A 24,794-nucleotide genomic window follows, 5' to 3' on the forward strand; every position below is an offset into this window, starting at 1 on the left:
AGACCCCAAATTCTCATAAAAAGACCAGACTTAATGATCAGACTGGGACTGGAGGGACCCCAGAGGCCATGGTCCCCAGACCTTCTGTTAGCCTGGGACAGGAACCATTCCCAAAGCCAGCTCTTCAGACAGGGATTGGCCTGGAATATGGGATGGAAAATGATACTGGTGAGAAACGAGCTTCTTGGATCAAGTGGACACATGAGACTGTGTTGGCATCTCCTGTCTGGAGGGCGGATAAGAGGGCAGAGGTGGCCAGAAGCTGGCCGAATGGACATGAGGAGAGAGAGTGGAAGGAAGAACTGTGCTTGCTGTCTCACTGGAGGGAGAGCAATTAGGAGTGTATGGCAAGGTATAGGTAAATTTTTATGACAGACTGACCTGATTTGTAAACTTTCACTTAAAGCACAATAAAAATTAATTAAAACAAAAAAAAGTAAGTGTAGAGGAGCAGGCGCAGAATATCGAAGGTAAGGACATCTGTTAAGAGGCGACTGCAGCAGTCCAAGTGAGCAAAGATGGGGCAGTGAGCTACAGCAGTGGCAGTGGGGATGATGGCAGGGAAGGGACATGTATATACCTCCTTTTTCAAGAACATGGACGGAACTCATAGCATCATCTCCCCCCTCATACCAACCCCTATATATTTTAGGATATATATATTTTTATATGTAATTATTATATATATGTGCATATATATTTTCCTTTTTTTAAAAAAAATAAGTGAGGGCATAATTGACTTCAATTATGGAGTAGAGCCAGACTGCTCTGTTCAAATCCAAACTCTGCTACATACTGTGTTAAAAAAAAAAATTTTTTTTTTTTAATACCTTAGGCAAATTAATTAACCTGTCTGTATCTCAAATGACTTATCTGAAAAAATAGAACCTACCATCTATTTGGAGTCCCTGCGTGGTACAAATGGTTAACATACTTGGCTGTTAATCAAAAGACTGGATTTTCAAATCCACTGAGGAGCTCGAACTTTAAGACTGGATGGAAGAGGGAGAGACCACAACAGAAGAGGCTTGTAAAAGATCGAGGGAAAGTGTAGTCACAGAGGGGCAGGAAGAGGCCCAGTGGGGGCCTGGAGGAGTTCTACAGTGGGAGCAGCTACATTGTGAAATAAACATAAGATTAAATATGGGTGTTAAAGGTGTAAGAATAACCACTAGTAAAATAGAAATATGATCTATAACTTCTGAATCAGTATAGAAAGAATGGACCTTAGAAAACATTTTCTAACAGAAGGCAGAAGATGCAAAAGAAAGAAACAAGGAGAATTCATGGAAATAGAAAACACAAATGGCAAGAATTTGTAAACTCACTTATTAAAAGAAAGAGAATTTCAGAACACAGAAGATTGTTCTCATACAGGCCACATTTACTGACCTCAGTACAGTGAAACTGAGAAATCACTGACAGCAAGAAGTCCCCAAATTCACACACCAGAAATTAAAATCATGCTTCTTAAAGGGTCTTTGGTTAAAGAAAAAAAAAGAAGAAAGAGGCGGAGGAGGGAAAAAAGAAGTAGGGGGCAGCCGACAATACTTCCTTTGGTGACCCCTTGTGTTTCCGAGTAGAACTGTGCTCCACAGGGTTTTCAGTGGCTGATTTTTCTAACGTAGATCACCAGGTCCTTCTTCCGAGGCACTCTGAGTAGACTCAAACCTCTGGGCAGACTCAAACCTCCAACCTTTCAGTTAGCAGCCTAGCACTTAACTGTTATGCAACCAGGGCTCTTTAATAAACAGGTGGGTTCTGTTATTATCTAGGAGGAGGAGGAAGAGAAAAAATAAAAATGGATGTTGCCTATAAAACCTGTGGAAGTTGGCCAAATTTATAATTCCAAATTTATTTATTAGGAAAAAAAAAAAGGAAATGTGTGAGTATGCTTCCAACTCAAGATGTTAGGGGAAAAATACAGTAGAATGAGAAGGAAGAGGTGGAGAAGGAACAAAACGGAAGGAATTAATAGAGATAAAGACAGAATTAATGAAACAGGTCAGCAGCAACAACAAAGTAGTAGTGATAATCGAGAAAACCTAAAAGTTGGTTCTTTGGACTAATAATAGGTAGGTTGTTGTTATTAGGTGCCATCAAGTCAATTCCAGCTCATTGCGACCCCATGTGACAGAGTAGAACTGCCCCATAGGGTATTCTTGGCTGTAACCTTTACGGGAGCAGATCACCAGGTCTTTCTCCCACAGAGCAGCTGGGCGGGTTCAAACCACTGACATTTCAGCTGGCAGCTGAGCGCTGAAACACTGTGCTACCAGGGCTCCTTACAATAAATCCTTTACCAAAGTTTAATCCCTATAAATGCCAAGCTGACTTACCAAAGCACAGGCAAGGAGAGGAACACACGGCAAGGGCCTGGGATATCATACTAGGTAACTGAAGATTGCAAGTCATTGAGTTTTCCCTTCAGCACCAGTGGCCTCCAGCTCCTGCTTGGCTGTGAGAAGCAGTGTGGTACAATGGGCATGAACACAGGGTCTTGCATCAGGCCGCCTGGTTTCGAAGCCAGGCTCTGCCTAGTAGCTAAGCAACCTTGGACCAGTGACTCAGACTCTCAGCTTGATTCCCTCTCTGTAGAGGAAGGATAAGGAGCCCTGGTGGCACAACGGTTAAGCACTCAGCTGCTAACTGAAAGGTTGGCAGTTCAAACCCACCCAGTGGCTCAGCGGGAGAAAAATCTGGCAACCTGCTCCCATAAAGATTACAACCTAGAAAACCCTATGGGACAGTTCTACTCTGTCACATGGGGTTGCAATGAGTCAGAATCAAAGCAATGACACCCAACAACAATAATACTTCCCTTGGCAACCCCTTGTGTTTCCGAGTAGAACTGTGCTCCTTAGGGTTTTCGATGGCTGATTTTTCTAAAGTAGATCACCAGGTCTTTCTTCCAAGGCACTCTGAGTGGACTCAAACCTCCAACCTTTCAGTTAGTAGTCCAGCACTTAATCATTATGCAACCAGGGCTCCTTAATAGATTAAAAAAAAAAAAAAGTTGTTTTTTTTTTTAATAATAGATAGGTGGGTTCTATTATTACCTCTTTTGCAAAGGAGTCAGTCTCGGTTGACTTACAGAGAGGTTAAGTAATTTGCCTAAGGTAACACAGTAAGTAGCAGAAGTAGGATTTGAATAGAGCCTCGACGGCACTGGGTTTTTTAGTCTGGCTCTGCTCTATGCTGTTAACCACTATGGCGTAGCCCTCTCTAGTTTACTAATAATTTGTATTTTATTAATACAAATTAATATCAGTAAAGTATACAAATATACTGCTAAAGCATACAAACTTTGAAGAGAATAAGAAAATAAGAGAAAACACAAATAAATATCTGAGATGAAAAGGAGAGCATAATAAGGATAGAGAAACCATTTAAAAAACTGTAAGAAAATCCTAGGTACATCTTTATGTTGATTGATACATTTGAAATCCTAGGGTTTCAAGTTTTTATAAGAGAATGTGTTCATGTATTACTTGTGCAATTAAAAAATTCATATAAAACTCATTTATAGAAGAGGAAAGGAAGACATTAAAAAGAGCAATGAAGCAGAACTAGACCCAGGAACTAATTGACTACGGGTTCGAGATTGAGGGATTGGAGATGGATCTGAAACTTGTAGATTGTGTGACTGGATGAATAGTATCATGTTACGTGAAATTGTAAACACAGGAAGAAAAGAAAGTTTGGAGGTCAAGTACCGTATAATGAATTTGTTGTGTACACGTAGGAGTATATACATATATATACTTGGAGTGTCGGTATTTATGTGACAGAGTTCATTACCAGTATTAGTTGCCATCCAGTTGATTCCTGCTCGTGGCAACCCCATGTATGTCAGAGCAGAACTGAGCTCCAGAGGGTTTTCAATGGCTGGGTTTTTTTGGAAGTAGGTCACCACGCCTTTCTTTTGAGGCACATCTGGGTGGACTTGAACATCCAGACTTTCAGTTAACAGCTGATCACACCGCCCAGGGACCAGGGTTTACTAGATGGTTAGAAATTGAGTGTGAAAGATATATATGTTTAATTAAACAGCATCTAAGATGGTTAAGAAGCCCTGGTGGTGCAATGGTTAAGAGCTTGACTGCTAACCAAGAGGTCGGAAGTTTGAATCCACCAGCCACTCCTTGGAAACCCTGTGGGGCAGTTCTACTCTGTTATATAGGGTCACTATGAGTTGGAATTGACTCGAAGGCAATGGGTTTGGTTTTTTAGTTTTGGCAAGATGGTTATGGTCATAACCAAATGCTATGTCTGCTTCAGAAAAGAAAAATTATGTATTAAGAGTTATAGCTTATCGTTACAGGCATGGGCAAGCTGTTATTGTGCAGCACTGGGTTCATAAGGATGTATTTTTTCAGTTTTCTAGAAAGAAAAATTAAGATTAGGAGACAGTCCAGTCAGTTAACATTATAACTATCAAAAAACAAACTAACAAAAATAAAGCAAATAATAGAAGCAAGGGTGAGGGAAGGGAGGGAGTCCGTAGAATTTAAATAAACAAAAAATGCAGGATCCCTAAAACACAAAAAGTTCATATAAATCAATAATTAAAAAAAAAAATGTATAGTCCCATATAAGAAAGCAAAGGAGAGAAACAGGCTATTGAAAATGAAGTACAAAGAGCCATTAAATATAGAAAGAAAAAAAATCAACTTTGCTTATAATAAAACATATGTAGGTAAGGGGACAAAGTGTGTTGCTTGTTAAAGGGGCAGAATGTAAAAATATTAATACCCACTGTTGGTAGGAGTCTGGAGAAAATTGTGCTCCCAGGAACAGTTGGGTAGGAGTAGAAACAAGCACAACCTTTCTGGCTGTCTGGCAGAGTGCATCACAGTTCAGATGTATATTCTCTTTGATCCAAGACTTCCATGTCCTTCATTTACCCCAAGGACACAGTAGGTCAAGTGTACATATTTCGGCGTTTATTCTATAACCAATCCACCAAAAGGTTAATTATGGTCCAACGGTACTGTGGAACCCTAGGCTGCCATTGAAAAGATGACATGTAGCCATCTTTAGTGAATAGTGAAAATGTGTCACATATGCAACATGTGAGCAATATAGTAACAACACACTGGTAATTCAAAAATAAGGCTCTAGAACAATATACAGGGCAGCGCTGGTTCAGAAAAAAAAAAAAAAATTTTTTTTTTTTTTTTTGTTGGTTCAGAGGTTGAATTCTCACCTTCCATATAGAAGACCTGGGTTTGATTCCCAACCAGTACATCTCACGTGCAGCCACCACCTGTCAGTGGAGGCTTGCATGTTGCTATGACGCTGAACAGGTTTCAGCAGAGCTTTGAGACTAAGCTGCACTAGGAAGAAAAACCGGTGAGCTACCTCTGGAAATCAGCCCACGAAAACCCTCTGGATCAGAACAATCCAGTCCCATTGTCCATGAGATCACCGGGAGTCGGGGGCGGACTCAATGGCAGCTAACAACAACAACAACAGAACCTCTTGATGCAAAGTTGTGTGTGCCCAGCAGGACACCTATAAGGGTTGCTGTCTCTGGAGATTTCAGCTTTTTTTTATAATACCTTTCTCTATTGCTGAAATTATCTGTATGAATAAATATTACTTTTATAATCAAGGGGGGAGGGAAAGTACAGCTATTTTCATTTGGAAAAAAAAATGTAAAGCCACTGAACTTCCAACAAAAACCTCATGACTCGGTCCCCTGTATTAACTGCACGATGAACAGATCTCTTTTTGGGGTCTGTCTCTTTCATGGTTTCTCTGCATTGCTTTAGGGTTGCTACAATGACATTTGCTTCTCAAGGTAGAAAGAAGAATGAAATAAAATATTTTACTGTGACTTGGTTTCTCCATGAAGAAAAAGGGTCAAAATTGCTTTGTCAATTAATGTATAGACTACCCTCTAAGATCTATGCCTAATAAAAGGAATTTAAGTGTAACTTTTTTTTTTTTTTTAATTTAAATGATTTGCAACAGAGACACATAGCACTGAAGTCTTGAGCAGATGGTTACCAGTGTTCTGTCTCTTTCTCCTACCCAGATGTATCAGAACATGGATGGCCATACCTTGGAACATCCTTCCCTCTACCAACACAGGCGACCTTGCAGCCAAGAAATGAATTCAGGAGCACCCCTTCCACAGGCTCAGGCTGAAGATTCATAGAGAAAAACAAATTAGTCTTAAGGACTTCATGCCCTGCCTACCTTAAACAGGCTGTAGATTACCAAAACGAGGTTAAGTTCATCACTAAGAGAAAATATATTATCACCTGCTGCTTTGCTGGACTTTTCTCTAGGAGCTGTCTGTATTTACTCTTGTTTTCAAAGGGACTTTTGTAAAACCAAATCATCCTTGGCATAAGGCAGGAAGAGCTGATCATCAACTTCCTTGGAGCACCTCCCCCCAAAGGTCTTCTCGGGCTGGCTAGGTGAATATAGCGTACCGGAAGTCAAGTGTATTCTTGTAAATACATAAAACAAAAGCATTTTGCTAAGAAGCTAATATGATTTTCTAAATCTATGTTTTAAAACAATATGTAACTTTTTCAGCTATTTAGTGATATATTTTATGGATGGAAATAAAATTTCTTCTATAGAAATGTTTGTTAGTGAATTATTTCCATGGGATATTTAGGGCAATATGTAACTGGAGTTCATGAACCCACTGAAATGGTGTGTAATGTTTTGTTTGTGCATGTGTGTATGTGTTTCTGTTGAGAAGGTCCATTCTTTCATCAGATTCCTTAAAGTCTCTGGGACTGCCAGGCTAGGTTAAGAACAGCTGATTTCAAGTGTCTGTGTGCTTCTCTGGAGTATTCCTCCAAGAAAGTTTGCTCTTTGTCCTTTGTAGCTAGTTATTGTTGGTGCTTTCGTCAATTTCAGCTCATAGCTACCCCATGTGACAGAGGGTTTCCCAGACTGTAATCTTTCCAGGAGCAGATCACCAGGTCTTTTCTCTTGTGGAGCTGCTGGTGGGTTCGAACCACCGACCTTTCCATTAGTAGCTGAGCACTTAACAGGTGCACCATCAGGGCTCCTTCCTTTGAAGCTTAAAACTAAAAAACCCAAACCTGCTGCTGTAGTCTTTATGGAAACAGACTGCCACATCTCTTTCCTGTGGAGTGGCTGGTAGGTTCAAACCACTGACCTTTTGGTTAGCAGCTGAGTGCTTAACCACTGCACCACCAGGGATACTCCTTTGAAGCTTCTCCTTAGGTGCCTTCGAGTCGGTTCTGACTCATAGCGACCCTATGTACAACAGAGCAAATCGCTGCCCTGTCCTTTGCCATCCTCACAATCACTGTTATGCTTGAGTCCATCATTACAGCCACTGTGTCAATCCATCTCATGGAGGGTCTTCTTCTTTGCTGGCCCTCTAATTTACCAAGCTATGATGTCCTTCTCCAGGGACTGGTTCCTCCTGATAACATGTCCAGAATACATGAGATGAAGTCTCATCCTCACTTCCAAGGAGCTTTCTGGCTGTACTTCTTCCGAGACAAATTTGTTCGTTCTTCTGGCAGTCCATGGTATATTCAATATTCTCCACCAACACCGTAATTCAAAGGAGTCAATTCTTCTTCAGTCTTCCTTATTCATTGTCCAGATTCCACATGCATATGAGGTCACTGAAAATACGATGGCTTGGGTCAGGTGCACCTTAGCCCTCAAAGTGACCTCTTTGCTTTTTAACACTTTAAAGAGGTCTTTTTGCAGCAGTTTTGCCCAATGTAGTATGTTGTTTGAAGCTTAGCTCCCTCCAAAAGATCATTCTTCACATCCCACAGACTTATAAGGCTTGGAATTGTCATTGTCCCCTGCATGCCAGTTGTCATCAAAGATTGCCTTTTTCTGTCTGGGGTTTTAAACGCTAGCAAGTGGCCATCTAAGATGCATCAGTTGGTCTCAACCCACCTGGAATAAGGAAGAATGAAGAACACCAAAGACACAAGATAATTATGAGCCTAAGTGACAGAAAGGACCACGTAAACCAGAGACTACATCAGCCTGAGACCAGAAGAAGTAGATGGTGCCTGGCCACAACCAATGACTGCCCTGACAGGGAACACAATAGAGAACCCCTGAGGGACCAGGAGAGCAGTGGGATGCAGACCCCAAATTCTCATAAGAACACCAGACTTAATGGTCAAGCTGGGACTAAAAGCACCACAGAGGTCATAGTCCCCAGACCTTCTGTTAGTCCAAGACAGGAACCATTCCAGGGGCCAACTCTTCAGACAGGGATTGGACTGGAATATGGGATGGAAAATGATACTGGTGAAGAACGGGCTTCTTGGATCAAGTGGACACATGAGACTGTGTTGGTGTCTCCTGTCTGGAGGGTAAATGAGAGGGCAGAGGGGCCAGAAGCTGCCTGAATGGACACAAGGAGGGAGAGTGGAGGAAAGGAGTATGCTGTCTCATTAGGGGGAAAGCAACTAGGACTGTATACCAAGGTGTGTATAAATTTTTGTATGAGAGTCTGACTTGTAAACTTTCACTTAAAGCACAATAAAAATAAATAAATCTGTTGCTGCAGAGAAAAAAAAAGATTGCCTTTTTCCTTCTTTTTGTGTGTGTGTGCGCGCGCGCACGCGCATGAGCGCGAGCACACACACTTTGGCTGAAAGTTTACAGCTCAAGTTAGTTTCTCATTCAAAAATTTATACACATATTATTTTGTGACATTGGTTGCAATCCCCATAATGCTATAGCACTCTCCTCCTTTCTACCCCGGTTCCCTGTGTCCATTTGTCCCTTCCTGCCTTCTCATCTTGCTTTTGGGCAGGAGATGCCTGTTTGGTCTTGAATATTTGATTGAACTAAGAAGCACATTCCTCGTGTGTATTATTGTTTGTTTTATAGGCCTGTCTAATCTTTGTCTGAAAAGTGGGCTTCAGGAGTGGTTTCAGTTCTGAGTTAGCAGAGTTTTTAGGGGCCACAGCCTTGGGGGTTCCTCTAGTCACTGTCAGACCAGTAAGTCTGATCTCTTTTCATGAATTTGAACTTTGTTCTACAGTTTTCTCCAGTCTGTTCAGAACTCTTTGTTGTGATCCCTGTCAGAGCAGCCAGTGGTGGTAGCTGAGCACCATCTAGTTCTTCTGGGCTCAGGCTAGTGGAGGCTGTGGTTCATGTGGTCCATTAGTCCTTTGGATGAATATTTCCTTCTGTCTTTGGTTTTCTTCATTATCCTTTGATCTGGACAGGATGGGACCAATAGATGTATCTTAGATGGCCACTTGGAAGCTTATAAGACCCCAGACACTACTCACCAAAGTAAGATGTAGAACATTTTCTTCATGAACTATGTTATGCCATTTGACCTAGATGTCCCCTGATACCGTGGTCTGCAGCCTTTGGCTCTAGTAGCTCAGTCCCTCAAGGTGTTTGGGTGTGTCTAGGAAACTTCTAAGACTTTGCCTTGGTCAAGTTGTGCTGACTTCCCCTATATTGTGTGTTATCTTTCCCTTCACCAAAGTAAACATTTGTCTACTATCTAGTTAGTAATTTTCCCCCACTCCTTCTCTCCCTTGTACCCATCAAAGTTTTTTTTTTTCCCTTAAGTATTGATGGACATGTATCACTCTTCAGCTAGAAAGCTTTCAGGGGCTCCCCAGTGCCTATTACATAAAGCCAAATTCTCCTGCTAGCATTTAATGACAACCACGGCCTGTCCACCACATTTCTCAGTACTAGACTGTGTAAAACTGTTTCTCTAGCCGAAAACACCTACTCGTGTTCAGTGGTTATGTCCTAAGCATCCCCACCTCCAGCGTCCCTTTCCTTTACTCTCTATCTGGGATGCCAACCCCCTTCCTCTCTACCTATTTCAGTCCTGGTTTCATGAGCCCCTCAGTGGTGCAAATGGTAAACGCACCCAGCTGCTAACTGAAAGGTTGGAGGTTCAAGTCCCCTCAGAGTTACCTCAGAAAAAAAGCCTGGCAATCTACTTCAGAAAAATCAGCCCTTGGCAACCTTATGTTCTGATATACGTGAGGTCACCATGGGTCAGAGTCAACTCGACAGCAACTGGTTGGTGGTTTCATGACCAGACTTAAGCTCTATCTTCTCCATCACGTCTTTCCCAGCTCCCCTGGCCTTTGGTGATGGCTTCTTCCATGGAAATCTTTTAAGGGCTTCTTGTCTATATCATCCAGTTGGCTGTTAACACAGTCTTCTTACTTGACGTTGTTGCTTACTGTCTTAAATAAATGGCCTACTTTTTTTTATTGGATTTTTAGAAATTTGAAAGCAGATATGATTTTTGCTAAGATGTGTGCCTGACTCTTAATTGTGTATACAGTCAAGATACAATAAATAAACATGTTCAATTATTTTTTGCCTACTCAAGTAAAAGCATAAAATATACCTGATGTTAAAAACTCCAATAGTTTTCATTTTTATTTATGTAATAGGTGAATTCTCCCTTCTTACATCCGAACTAAAACACTCCTTCAGAAGAACTGCTGCTAAAGATTGAGGTATATTTTTCCCAGCTTTAAAAAATATGTATGTTTATATTACTCATATTTGTACACACACATTTGTTTTTTACAGAGATGGGATTATGCTAGCCATATTGCCAACTTGCTGCTTGTTCTTCATGATGTGTCAATATTTTCCCAAGTATATGTATATATGAAGCATGTGTTATATGCTAGGCATTGTGCTAAGAATGACATTTACTTTATCTCATTTAATCTTAATAAATATCTTATGAGGTGTGTCATGTATTGAATTGTGTCACCCAAAAATATCTGTCAACTTAGCTAGGCCATGATTCCAGTGTTATGTGATTGTCTACCATTTTGTCATCCGATATGATTTTCCTGTGTGTTGTAAATCCTGTCTCTACGATGTTGATGAGAAGAGATTAGCAGCAGTTATGTTAATGAGGCAGGACTCAATCTACAAGATTAGGTTGTATCTTCAGTCAATCTCTTTTGACATATGCAAGAGAGAAGCAAGCAGAGAGACAGGGGGACCTCATACCACCAAGAAAGAAGCACTGGGAGCATAGCACATCTTTTAGACCCAGAATCCCTGCACTGAGAAGCTGATAGAGCAGAGGAAGATTGATGACAAGGACCTTTCCCCAGAGCTGACAGAGAGAGAAAGCCTTCCCCTGGAGCTGGCACCCTGAACTTGGACTCCTAGCCCCTCAGACTGTAAGAGACTAAGACAAGGTGAGTATTAAAATTATATCAATTTTTTATGAGGGAGTTGAATCTTAGATTAATAATTTGCCCTCTCAGAGCTCCTGTTAGCACTTAATTGGGTTCCAGTATTATTTTATTTATTATGTTTTAGAGATCCTGTTACTGTGATTAGGGTGTTTTGCTGGCCATCCAGTTCCTTTCTCATTTCTTTCCGTAGCAGCATCCTTATTTGGGGGAATTACTTCTCCCTGTTGAGTGCAGTTTTGGTGGAATTTTAGTCAGGTGCTCAGCCTTCTAGGCAAGGAGAGTCTTTGACCAAGCGAAGCTGATAAGCTTTCTCTCTTGTTCTGGGGCTTTGAATCTTGAGTGGACTTAGGCATGGATGGAAAAATAGTTGGAGCTCAGCTGCTAATCAAAAGGTAGGCATTTCAAACCTACCAGCCAACCCACAGGAGAAAGATGTGGCAGTCTGCTTCCAAAGAGATTGTTGTTGTTTTTAGGTGCTGTCGAGTTGGTTCTGACTCATAGCGACCCCATGTAAAACAGAATGAAACATTGCCAGATCATGCACCATCCTCACAATTGTTATGCTTGAGGCCGTTGTTATAGCCACTGTGTCAACCCATCTTGTTGAGGATCTTGCTCTTTTGTGCTGACCCTCTACCAAGCATGATATCCTTCTCCAGGGATTGGTCCCTCCTGATAACACGTCCGAAGTATGTGAGACAAAGTCTTGCCATTCTTGCTTCTAAGGAGCATTCTGGCTGTACTTCTTCCCAGACAGATTTGTTTGTCCTTCTGACAGCCCACAGTATATTCAATATTCTTCAAAAAAATAATAATAATAACACCAGAAACATAAAACAAAAGATTATAGCCTTGGAAACCCTATGGGGCAGTTCTGCTCTGTTCCATAGGGTTGCTATGAGTTGGAATTGACTCAACAGCAATGAGTTTATAAGTTTTCAGTTTACACTCATGGATAATTCTTTATAAGAGCACTAAGCTCAAGGTAAGCGTTCTTTATTAATTGAGCTAAACTGTTGGTTAGTTTAATGATGGCTTCATGGGATAGTTTCGGTTTAAGGTTTAAGGGTTATTTCTGGGCGTTAGATTTGGAGGTTCCCCAGTCTCAATGGATCCAGTAATTCTGGTTTCCAGATGACCTTGAAGTTCTGTTCCATGCTTTCCCTCCTTTTGCTCAGGGTCCATCTATTAATACTTCCCCTTCTGATGCAGTAAGCCTGTATGTTTATCTCTGTTGCCTACAATCAGAGAACTATGACATAAACCTGGCCTAACTAGCAGGCTCCTCCACTGAAGTGGAATTTGACTATCAGTTCAATTTCGTCTGCTTTACATTCTCTAGAAAGTCCTCTCTGTTTTGGCCCGCTGTCAGGGATTAAATTATGTCCCCCCAAATATCTGTCAACTTGGCTAGGTCATGAGTCTCAGTATTGTATGATTGTCTACCATTTTGTCATCTGATATGATTTCCCTAAGTATTGTAAATCCTATCACTATAATGTAACGAGAGGGATTAGTGGCATGAGACCTACAAGATTAGATAGTGTCTTAAACCAGTCTCTTTTGAGATGTAAAAGAGAGAAGCGAACAGATTGACGGGGGAACCTCATACCACCAAGAAAGCAGCACCAAGTGCAGAGTGTGTCCTTTGGACCTGAGGTTCCCGCACTGAGATGCTCCTAGACCAGGGGAAGAGTGATGACAAGGACCTTCCCCTGGAGCCAACAGAGAGAAAAAGCCTTCCCCTGGAGCCAACACCCTGAATTCGGACTTCTACTGGACCCTGAGTGAATAAACTTCTCTCTGTTAACGCCATCCGCTTGTGGTATTTCTGTTATAGCAGCACTAGATGACTAAGATACCCACCAATGGTTTTCTTTCTAGCTTTCCAAGGCGATATTGATTTATTTTCGTTTTTACATTCTTCCATTATCTAGGATTGGAGGAGGGAGCAGAATTGCAAAACATTTGGCAAACCCTCTTGAACTGCCTGTCAAAAAGATGTTTGTTGGTGATGTTGCTTTTGTCAGGTGCTGTGGAGTCAATTCCAACTCATGGAGACCCCATGTGACAGACTAGGCCTGCCCCATAGGGTTCCCTAGGCTGTAATCTTCACAGAATAAGAAAAAAAACAAAAGTGAATTAACATTTATAGAAATGTTCTCCTTTTTCTTCTGCCAAAGTGATTTTGGTCAAAATATGCACACATTCAGAAAAGTGACTTCAATGTGAATGAAGTCAGACACATATGATAGTTTTATACCTGGGATCACCAATGGAGAACACCCCTTGTTGTATACAATATTAATGACACCAGAAGATGTGGTTTCCTTGAAAAATGAATATTCTCTTGTTTGTTCATTTTATAAAATGGTATCATACTCTATGTAAACTTCCAGACCCTGTTTTATTTATTTATTTTTTAAACAACATTATGGTTGTAAGAATCATCCATGGTGGAGTCCCTTCACTTCACTGAATATACAACAATTGCAACTGTTTATTCATCCTCATATTGATGACATTTGAATACTTCTTTGGGTTGGGTTGAGTAAGGGGTTCATAAGGGTTCATTATATTACTGTGTTTTACAACATAGCTTTTATATATACCAAGTATGATATTAAAAGGGTAATATTCTCTGTGGAATAATGGCGTTTAAAAACCTCTTAAACCAAAACCAAACCCATTGTCGTTGAGTTGATTCTGACTCAGACTGATCCCATGTGTTACAGAATAGAACTGCTCCATAGGGTTTTCTTGGCCGTAAACTTTTTTTAAGTGCTTCTAGTGTTAATATGTGTGTGTGTGTGTGTTTTAGGTGGGAAAGTTTACAGCGCAAAATAGTTTCTCATTCACAAATTTATACATAAATTGTTTTGTGACATTGGTTGCAATCCCCACAACATTGTCAGCACTCTCTTCATTTCCACGGGTACCCACTGTTCGTTCATCCAGGTTTCCTGTCCTTTCCTGCCTTCTAATCTTTGCTTTTGGTTTTGTATACTTGATTGAACTAAGAAGCACGTTCCTCACTAGTGTTTTTTTTTTTTTTTTTAAATAGGCCTATCTGAACCTTGGCTGAAAGGTGGACTTTGGGAGAGGCTTCAGTTCTGAGTCAGCGGGGTGTCAGGGAGCCATAGTCTCGGGGGCTCCTCCAGTCACTGTCTCTTTTTTTTTGTGAATTTGAATTTTATTCAACATTTTTCTCCAGCTCTGCCAGGGACCCTCTATTGTGATCCCTGTCAGAGTGGTGGGTGGAGATACCCAGGCACCACCTAGTTCTTCTGGGCTCAGGCTGATGGAGACTGTGGTTCATGTGGTCCGTTAGTCCTTTGGACTAATATTTTCCTTGTGTCTTTGGTTTTCTTCGTTCTCCTTTGCTCTAGATGGGATGGGACCAATAAATGTATCTTGGATGGCTGCTCAAAAGCTGTTAGGACCCCAGATGCTACCCACTAAAGTAGGATATAGAACATTTTCTTTATGAACTATGTTAGGCCAATTGACCTAGACGTCCCCTGAGACCACGTCCCCAGCCCTCAGCCCCAGTAACTGGGTCCCTCAAGGTGTTTGGATATGTCTAGCAAGCTTCTATCCAGTTATTAATTTCCCCTTCCCACTCCTCCCCTCCCTCACAACCATCAAACACTGTTTTTTTTTTCTGTATGTAAACCTTTCCTTGGGTTTTTATAAAAGTGGCCTCATACACGGGGGTTTGGAGACTATGGCTTAAGGGGACTTCTAAGTCAATTGGCAAAATAATTCTATTATGAAAACATTCTGCATCCCACTTTGAAATGTGGCATCTGGGGTCTTAAATGCTAACAAGTGGCCATCTAAGATGCATCAATTGGTCTCAACTCACCTGGATCAAAGGAGAATGAAGAACACCGAGGTCACAAGGTAATTATGAGCCCAAGAGACAGAAAGGGTTACATGAACTAGAGACTACATCATTCTGACCTCTGAGAACTGCCTTTGCTGTGTGCCAAAGGTTTGGTATGATATGTTTTCATTCTCATTTGATTCTGGAAGTTTTTTTAATTCCATCTCTGATTTCTTCTATTACCCAGTGATTCATCCTTTTTTTTTTTTTTTTTTTTGGTGTATGCACTTATTGCTATCAATTGACCTCTGAGTACTGCCTTTGCTCTGTCTCAAAGGCTTTGGCATGATGGGTTTTCATTCTTATTTTATTCTAGGAGTTTTTTTTAATTCCCTCTTTGATTTCTTCTATTACCCAATTGTTTTTAAGCAAGGTGTTATTCAGTTTCCATGTTTGGGTATTTGTTTTCCTTGCTCTTCCTGTTACTGATTACTACCTTTATGACATTGTGATCAGAGAGAATGCTTTGCATTACTTCGATGTTTTGGATTTTATTGATGGTTGTTTTGTGGCCTAAAATGTTGTCTATTCTGGAGAATGTTCCAAGTGTGTTGGAAAAGAATGTATACTTTGCTGCTGTTGAGTGGAGTGTTCTATATATGTCTATGAGATCACATTGGTTCATTGTGCCTTTAGATCTTCTGTATCTTTGTTGAGTTACTTTCTAAATGTTCTGTCCTTTACCAAGAGTGGTGTGTTGAAGTCTTCTACTATTATTGTGGAACTATGTCTCTTTTCAGTGCTATTAGAGTTTATTTTATGTACTTTGGAGCCCTGTTGTTGGGTGCGTTGATATTTATTAAGGTTATGTCTTCTTGGTGGATTGTCCCTTTAATGTTTAATGTCCTTCCTTGTCTTTTATGGTGAATTTTGCCTTAAAAGACTGTTTTATCTGAGATTAGTAGCGCCACTCCTGCTCTTTTTTGGTTACTGTTTGCTTGATCTATTTTTTTCCATCCTTTGATTTTTTATTATATTTATGTCTTTGTGCCCAACATGTGCCTCTTGTAAACGGTGTATTGATGGGTCATGCTTTTTTTTTTTTTTTTTTCCATTCTGCCACTCTGTCTCTTTACAGGTGCATTTAAGCCATTTATATTTAGTGTGATTATCGATAGGTATTTTATTGCTGTCATACTATTGTGCTTTTTTTTTTTTTTGCAATGCTGACATTTTCTTTGTTCCTCTTACTTTCCTGTGCTGAGTTTCTTTTGTTTGTGGATTTTCTTTTCTTTTGTTATTACAGATTTTGTGTTTACTGAGACTTTATGTTTTTATCCTTTTGTATTCTGTTGAGTAGGTTTCTTAACTTTCTTTGTGGTTATCTTGAAAGTTACCCTTATAATTCTAAATTTGAACAAATCTTTTATTACTTGATATTACCTTGACTTCTTTTCCATTTGAGTGTTCTATACCTACACTGTTTATGCCCTCTTTTATTGTTTTGATGTTGTCATTTACAGATTGACATCTCTGTTTCCCTGTTTTGAGTCTTTTAGCTTTGCTTTATTACTGATAACTCTTTACTTAGGTTGGTGTCTGGCTGATACTGTACTGTGTCCTAGACTCCAGTTGTTGGCTGATGTTGGTTCTCTAACCAATGGACTCCCTTTAATATTTCTTGTAAGTTAGGTTTGGTTTTTACAAATTCCCTTAATTTCTGTTTATCTGGAAATGCCGTAACTTCGCTATTGTATTTGAGAGAGAATTCTACAGGATATGTTGTTCTTGATTAGCAGTTTTTTCTTTCAAGATTTTATATATGTTATCCCATTGCCTTCTAGCATGCATTATTTTCTGTCAAGTAATCAGAGCTTAGTCTTATCTTTTCCCCTTTGTAAGTGACTTTTTTTTAGTTGCTTTCAGAATTCTTTCTTGTCTTTGGTTTTGGCAAGTGTGATTATGATATGTCTTCGTGACTTTCTTTTGTGGTCTATCCTATATGGGTTCGTTGAGCTTCTTGAATTGTCAGCTTTTTGTCTTTCATGATATTTGGGGAGTTTTCTGCCAGCAAATCTTCAACGATCTTCTTTGTGTTTTCCATTTTTTCTCCCTGTTCTGAAACTCTAATTGCCCACAAGTTTTTGCTCTTTATTGTGTCCCACATAATTTTTAGGTTTTCTTCATTTTTCTCATTCTTTCCTCTGATTTTTCCTCAAAGTGGCATCCAGGTAGTTGTCTTCAAGCTTGCTGATTCTGTCTTCCATTGTTTCGAATTTGCTTTTAATACCTTCCACTGAGTTGTCCATTTCTGAAATTTTGTTTTTATTTTTTTGATTTGTAGTTGTTGTTTTTGTATTTCCTTTTTCTTTTTTTTTTTAAATTGTGATTTAGATAAAGGTTTACAGAGAAAAATATTTTCTCTTTAAACAATTAATACACATATTGTTTTGTGACATTGGTTGCCAACTCTGTGACATGTCAATACTCTCCCCTTCTTGACTGTTTCCATTTGCCCAGCTTTCCTGTCCCCTTCTGCCTTCTCATCCTTGCCCCTGGGCTGGTGTGCCCATTTAGTCTTGTATACATGGTTGCTCTATGTGTATTATTGTTTGTTTTATGGGCCTGTCTAATTGCTCTTTGGCCAAATGGTGTGTTTTTGTAAGATTTTTAATTGTTTATTTATTTTGACATTTCGTTCTTGTATTATTTTCCTGAGTTTTTCTATAGCTTTGTATGTGTTTTCTGTGATTTTGGCTGTGTTTTTCTTGGTTTTTGTCTGTGTTTTCCATGATTTTGTCTATTTTTTCCTTGGTTTTGTTTGTGTTTTTGTTGATCTCTTTTCTAATCTCCTGGGCAGCCCTAAATATTAGTCTTTGGAATTCCATATCAGGTAGTTCCACTAGCTTTTCTTTTACTGGAAGGTCATCTGATTATTTTTGTCACTTGCTAGAGCCATCTTGTCCTGTTTTTTTGTATGTTTTGATATTTTCTACTGTCTCTGAGCCATTAAGATATTATTTTCTTTCTTTATTGATTATATGTTCATCTGTTTCATCCTGCTTCTTTGTTTTGATATATCAGGGCAGGTGAGCCAGGCGTGCTTTGCTGCTTGCTCATCTGTGGGCACAATAGCTCTCACCACCTTGCCCAGGTGGGCAGGGCAACAACAGGCAGGGTGAGCCCACTTTGCTGTATACTGGTTTGGTGAGGTGGCTGAGGGCTGACTGGGCAGGTGCTGCCTGCCTCCTGAAGTTGGTCCAGCAGTGTGGGAGCACTCATAGCCCCTCACCAGCTAGGCGGGGGTGTCAGATGGGGAATGATATGAGCTCACATCCCTCTGTTCAGCAGCTGGCCAAGTGGCAGGAGGGGAAGGGCAGTGTGGGCCCAGTACAGTGGCAGGCCTAAGCTAGGGACGATCTAGATGCAGTGACACAGAGCCAGTAGGAAGAGGGGTGCAGTATGGGGCAAGGTTGGGGGAACAAAGAGAGGAAAGAGGTAGAAAGAAAAAAGGAGGGTAGCCAGTGAGTGAGGGCAGGGTGGACCTGGGGCCCAGCAGGAAGCCAAGAGAGGTGGCGTATGGGGTTGGGTGGGAGGTAGAAACCTTGCTGCTCTCCTCATTCTCTGTTTCCCTTCAGTTTCTTTTTCCATTCAGTATTTGATCTATTTCTTTATCCCTTCATTTGATGCTTGGGGCCGCAGGATTGATGTTTATATCTGTTTTACTTAGTTTTTCAGGTCTTTGCTGCAGAGGGATGGCATGATGAGTCTGTCTACAGTGCCATGTCTTGGCTGTAATCTTTACGGAAGTGGATCTCCAGGGCTTTCTTCCATAATGCTGCTGGGGAAATGAAATTAAACTCTATTAAACCCAACTCTTAGAAGAGAAACTAGATAACTAGGAACCACTAAAAATTGAACACTTATGCTCATCCAAAGACTTCACCAAAAAGACTACCAACAGACTGGGAAAAAGTTTTTGGCTATGACAAATCTGATCAGCATCTGATTTCTAAAATCTACATGATACTGCAAAAACTCAACAACAAAAAGACAATTAACCCAATTAAAAAATAAGCAAAGGACATGAACAGACAGTTCACCAAAGGAGACATCCAGATGGCTAACAGATACATGAGGAAATGCTCACAATCATTAGTTATCAGGAAAATGCAAATTAAAACTACAATGAAATATCATCTCACTCCAACAAGGCTGGCATTAATCCAAAAACACAAAATAATAAATGTTGGAAAGGTAGTGGAGAGACTGGAACACTTATACACTACTGGTGGGAATGTAAAATGGTACAATCACTTTGGAAATCGATTTGGTGCTTCTTTAAAAATTTAGAAGTAGAACTACCATATGGTCCAGAAATACCACTCCTTTGAATATATCCTAGAGAAATAAGAGCCCTCACACGAAAAGGTATATGCACACCCATGTTCATTGCAGCACTGTTTACAATAATAAAAAGATGGAAGCAACCAAGGTGCCCAACGATGGATGAATGGATAAATAAATTATGGTATATTCACATAATGGAATACTGCACAATGATTAAGAACAAACAATGAATCCATGAAACATAACGTGGAGGAATCTGGAAGGCATGCTGAGTGAAATTAGTCACCTGCAAAAGGACAAATATTGTATGAGACCACTATTATAAGAACTCAAGAAAAAGTTTAAACACAGAAGAAAATATTCTTTGATGGTTATGAAGGTGGGGAGGGAAGGAGAGGGGTATTTGGTTATTAGATAGTAGACAAGAAATGTATTAGATGAAGGGAAAGACCATACACAATACAGGGAGGTCAGCACAACTGGACTAAACCAAAAGCTAAGAAGTTTCCTAAATACAGCCAAATACTTCCAAGGCCAGAGTAGCAGGGACAGGGATCTGGGGATCATGATTTCAGGGGACATCTAGGTCGATTGGCATAGAAAATATGTTAAGAAAACGTTCTGCATCCCACTTTGGTGAGTGGCATCTGGGGTCTTAAACACTAGCAAGCTGCCATCTAAGATAAATCAACTGGTGTCAACCCACCTGGAGCAAAGGAGAATAAAGAACACCAAAGACCCAAGGTAAATATGAGCCCAAGAGACAGAAAGGGCACATAAACCAGAGACTCCATGAGCCCGAGACCAGAAACACTAAATGGTGCCCAGCTACCACTGATGGCTGCCCTGACAGGGAACGCAACAGAGAATTCCTGATGGAGCAGGAGAACAGTGGGATACAGACCTCAAATTCTCGTAAAAAGATGAGACTTAATGGTCTGACTGAGACTGGAAGGACCCCAGAGGTCATGGCTCCCAGATCCTCTGTCAGGCCAAGACTGGAACCATTCCCAAAGCCAAGTCTTCAGACAGGGATTGGAACGGACTATCAGACGGGAAATGATACTTGTAAGGAATGAGCTTCTTGGCTCAAGTAGACACATGCGACTATGTGGGCAGCTACTGTCCAAAGGTGAGATGAGAAGGCAGAGCTGGTTGAACAGACACGGGAAGTGCAGGGTAGAGAGAAGGAGTGTGCTGCCACATTGTAGGGAGAGCAACTAAGGTCACATAACTATTTGTGTATAAGTTTTTGTATGATAAACTGACTTGAATTTTAAACTTTCACTTAAATCTCAATAAAAAATAATAATAATAATAAAAAACCCAACTCTTACCACAGATTTGGCTACAGTTTCGGTCAAGTTGTATCCCTAACATAACTACGCATTGTTAACATTGCATCAGAACATAGTTTCCAAGCACCATTTCTGGAAACCAGTTGCTGTTTCTGCTGGCAAGGCCCCTTCAGCCAGTCTTTTATATTGATGGTACCAGTAGGGGCAGCCTGAGGACTGTGGCTTTTAATTAATTCCCGGGACCAGAACTGATTCCATCATTATACTTCCGCCTCTGGAAAGGCATATTTTAAGAAGCTGAATTAAAGAAAAGGTCAATCAGTTTATTAGAAACAAAAAGTAATCTCCTGACGGGATTGCCGTGCTGAGGGCTGTGGGGACCATGGTCTCAGGAAACATCTAGCTTAATCGGCATAACAGAGTTTGTAAAGAAAATGTTCTACATTCTACTTTGGTGAGTAGCATCTGGGGTCTTAAAAGCCTGTGAGTGGCCATCTAGGACACTGCACTGGTCTCACCCCTTTGGGAGCAAGGGAGAATGAAGAAAACTAAAGACACAAGGGAAAGATTAGTCTAAAGCGCTAATGGACCACATCTACCGCGGCCTCCACCAGACTGAGTCCAGTACAATGACATGGTGCCCGGCTACCACCACTGACTGCTCTGACAGGGATCACACTAGAGGGTCCCGGACAGAGTTGGAGAAAAATGTAGAACTAAATTCTAACTCAAGAAGAAAGACCAGACTTGCTGGCCTGACAGAGACTGGAGAAACCCTAAGGGTATGGACCCTGGATACCCTTTCAGCTCAGTAATGAGGTCACTCCTGAGGTTCACCCTTCAGCCAAAGATTGAACAGGCCCATGGAACAAAACCAGACTAAGGGCACACCAGGCCTGGGGCGGGGACTGGAAGGCAGGAGGAGACAGGAAGGCTGGTAATAGGGAACCCAGGGTTGAGAAGGGAGAGTGTTGATGTGTTGTGGGGTTGTTAACCAATGTCATAAAACAATGTGTGTACTAACTGTTTGATAAAAAACTAGTTTGTTCTGCAAACCTTCATCTAAAGCTCAATTAAAAAAAAAAAAAAAACCTCAATAGCGATAACTTCAGTTTATTTATTCAGCATTCCATTGCTTCTTGGCTGTGACAATGACCGTGCTCTTTCTGTGCATTATGTATCATATTCCCAATATTAACTGTCTATGACGTCACCATGTCAGATATTTCCATAATATCTAATTTTTACCATTCTACTTTATACCTGCTTTCATTTTCACAGGGAATTAACTTTAGAACTTATTCTCCTTGGAGCATCTTCTATTGCTTAGGGTTGTCTGAGCCAGGAATGGCTTTTTACCTTAAAAAAAAAAAAAAAAAGAATCCATTTCTCTCTGGTAGAGATTCTTGGAGTTAAAAAAAAAAACCCTACAAGTGATTGACCTGTAGCAGGAGGATGTCCTAGATGACCCCTTCTAGCAGGGCCAGCCCCACAGTATCCACCTTCCTTCCATCCCCTCTCCTCACCACCCCCCACTGTTATTTCTTCCTGATCTTTTTTTCTTTCTCCTCATCTCCTCATGAGGGCACTCCCTCTATATCAGATCTATCTGAACTCCTCCATCATTCCCAGGATCATTTTTTGCAAACATAAATGGTATATCAGCGTTTACATTTGATTCTGTCTATGCTACCCTGGTGGAGCAATGGTTAAGTTCTTGGCTGCTAACTGAAAGGTTGGTGATTTGAACCCACCCAGTGGTTCCATGGGAGAAAAGACCTGGACATCTGCTCCCGTACGGTTACAGCCTAGGAAACTTTATAGGACAGTTCTACCCTGTTCTATAGGGTTACCACGAGTCACAAGTGCATCTACAGCACCTAACAACAACATACCACCACAAATGTCAGCAACAGGAAAAAAAAAAAAAAAAGATAAGGGAGTGACCGCCTAAGAAAATACAAACATCTTTTTAGCTCCTAGGGGTCCAACATGTACTAAATTCTAAATGATCACGTTCTTGTTAGCTGCCGTTGAGTCAACTCCAACTCATGGTGACCTTATGTACAACAGAACGAAACATTGCCCAGTCCTTTGTCATCCTCACAATTGCTGGCATGTTCAAGTCCACTGTTGTTGGCTATTGTGCCAATCCATCTCACCGAGGGTCTGCCTACCACCACACATGATGTCCTCCTCCAGTGATTGACCCCTCAAAGTCAATCGCCAGGCTTTTCTTGCTAGTCTGTCTCAGTCTGGAAGCTCCACTGAAACCTAACCATCATGGCTGACTCTGCGGGTATGTGAAATACTGGTGGCATAGCTTCCAGCTTCATAGCAACATGTAAGCACCACAGTACAACACACTGATAGACAGGTGGTGGCAAATGATCTTAATGAGTCAAAGAAAAGGCTTGGATGAATTTTGTGTGTTAACAGTTATTGGTAATATACCAAATAACATACCATTTCAGAGCTGTGCTAAAAGCTTTACACGTATTGCCCATTTAACAAACTGTGAGGTGAGAACTCATTCCATGGTAGTTTAATGTATGGTGAAATCAAGGTTTAAGAAGGTTAAACCTGTTGCTGTCAAGTTGATTCCAACTCATAGAGACCCTATAGGACAAAGTAGTACTGTCCCATAGGGTTTCCAAGGAGTGCCTGAGGAATTCGAACCACCAACCTTCTGGTTAGCAGCCAAACTCTTAACCACTGTGCTACCAGGATTTCCTTAAGAAGGTTAAGTATTTAGAAATGCATAGCCAGGTTTGGAAATCATGCCTACAGAGCTGAGAGCTGGCCACCTCACCACCACGCTGGCCAGCTTCCACTGTCTGAGGCGCCTTCTGATAGTCATTCATCTTACTTTGGCTCAGGCCTCAGTCAATCACGAGAGATCTGGTAACAGCAAGGTTAAATGAACCCCAACAACCCATTTTCTTCAAATCACAAATGGGTATGTAGGAAAGCAACTTGTCTCTCAGGTATATTATGGAGAAAACACTTCTGCATAAGTGCCCAGGAAAAGTAAATGGTTGTAATTAAAGGGAACAATTGCATGAAATATTTCAACAGAAAACTGAAATAAAAATTTGACTATTTAAGAATTTTTTTTCTATTTGCTGTGAAAAACAATCTCTTTTCTTAAAAGTTGTGATAAAGGGGACTTCTAAGTCAATTGGCAAAATAATTCTATTATGAAAACATTCTGCATCCCACTTTGAAATGTGGTGTCTGGGTTCTTAAATGCTAACAAGCGGCCATCTAAGATGCATCAATTGGTCTCAACCCACCTGGATCAAAGGAGAATGAAGAACACCGAGGTCACATGATAACTATGAGCCCAAGAGACAGAAAGGGCCACATGAACCACAGACTTACATCATCCTGAGACCAGAAGAACTAGATGGTGCCCGGCTACAACCGATGACTGCCCTGACAGGGAGCACAACAGAGAACCCCTGAGGGAGCAGGAGATCAGTGGGATGCAGACCCCAAATTCTCATAAAAAGACCAGACTTAATGGTCTGACTGAGACTAGAGGAATCCCAGCGGTCATGGTCCCCAAACCTTCTGTTGGCCCAGGACAGGAACCATTCCCGAAGACAACTCATCAGACAGGGAAGGGGCTGGACAATGGGTAGGAGAGAGATGATGATGAAGAGTGAGCTACTTGTATCAGGAGGACACTTGAGACTGTGTTGGCATCTCCTGTCTGGAGGGGAGCTAGGAGGGTAGAGAGGGTTAGAAACTGGCAAAATTGTCACGAAAGGAGAGACTGGAAGGGCTGACTCATTAGGGGGAGAGTAAGTGGGATTTTTTTTTTTTTAAGTGGGAGTATGGAGTAAGGTGTATGTATATAAGCTTATATGTGACAGACTGACTTGATTTGTAAACGTTCACTTAAAGCTCAATAAAAATTATTATTAAAAAAAGTGATAAAATCAAATGTATTGTTAGCAATCAGAAAATAAGAATCATAAATAAGAACTGTAAGGTTAAAAAAAATTATGAGGCAACACCTGTGTATAAATTACTATGTTAGGTACTGTTGCGTTTGTTCCAACTCAAGCGACCCTACTACAGACTGAAACACCGCCTGGTCCTGCACCATCCTCACAATCA

General features: G+C 40.8%; 1 protein-coding gene across 10 annotated transcripts in view; it reads left to right on the forward strand.

Annotated features, from left to right (window-relative positions):
• Positions 1 to 21,759, forward strand: part of FLT3 (fms related receptor tyrosine kinase 3) — a 123,245-nt gene extending 101,486 nt beyond the window's left edge. For 9 of the 10 annotated variants that reach the window (XM_064275309.1, XM_064275306.1, XM_064275308.1 and 6 more), the window contains 2 exons: positions 6,044 to 11,189; positions 18,749 to 21,759. In XM_064275309.1, the coding sequence (XP_064131379.1) occupies positions 6,044 to 6,166 (123 nt within the window). In that variant the 3' untranslated portion in view covers positions 6,167 to 11,189; positions 18,749 to 21,759. The remainder of the gene's footprint in view (positions 1 to 6,043; positions 11,190 to 18,748) is intronic. The other variant, XM_064275304.1, reaches the window with a different exon arrangement.
• Positions 21,760 to 24,794: the final 3,035 nt, after the last annotated feature.

Source organism: Loxodonta africana, chromosome 23 (assembly GCF_030014295.1).
Source record: "Loxodonta africana isolate mLoxAfr1 chromosome 23, mLoxAfr1.hap2, whole genome shotgun sequence".
NCBI lineage: Eukaryota > Metazoa > Chordata > Mammalia > Proboscidea > Elephantidae > Loxodonta > Loxodonta africana.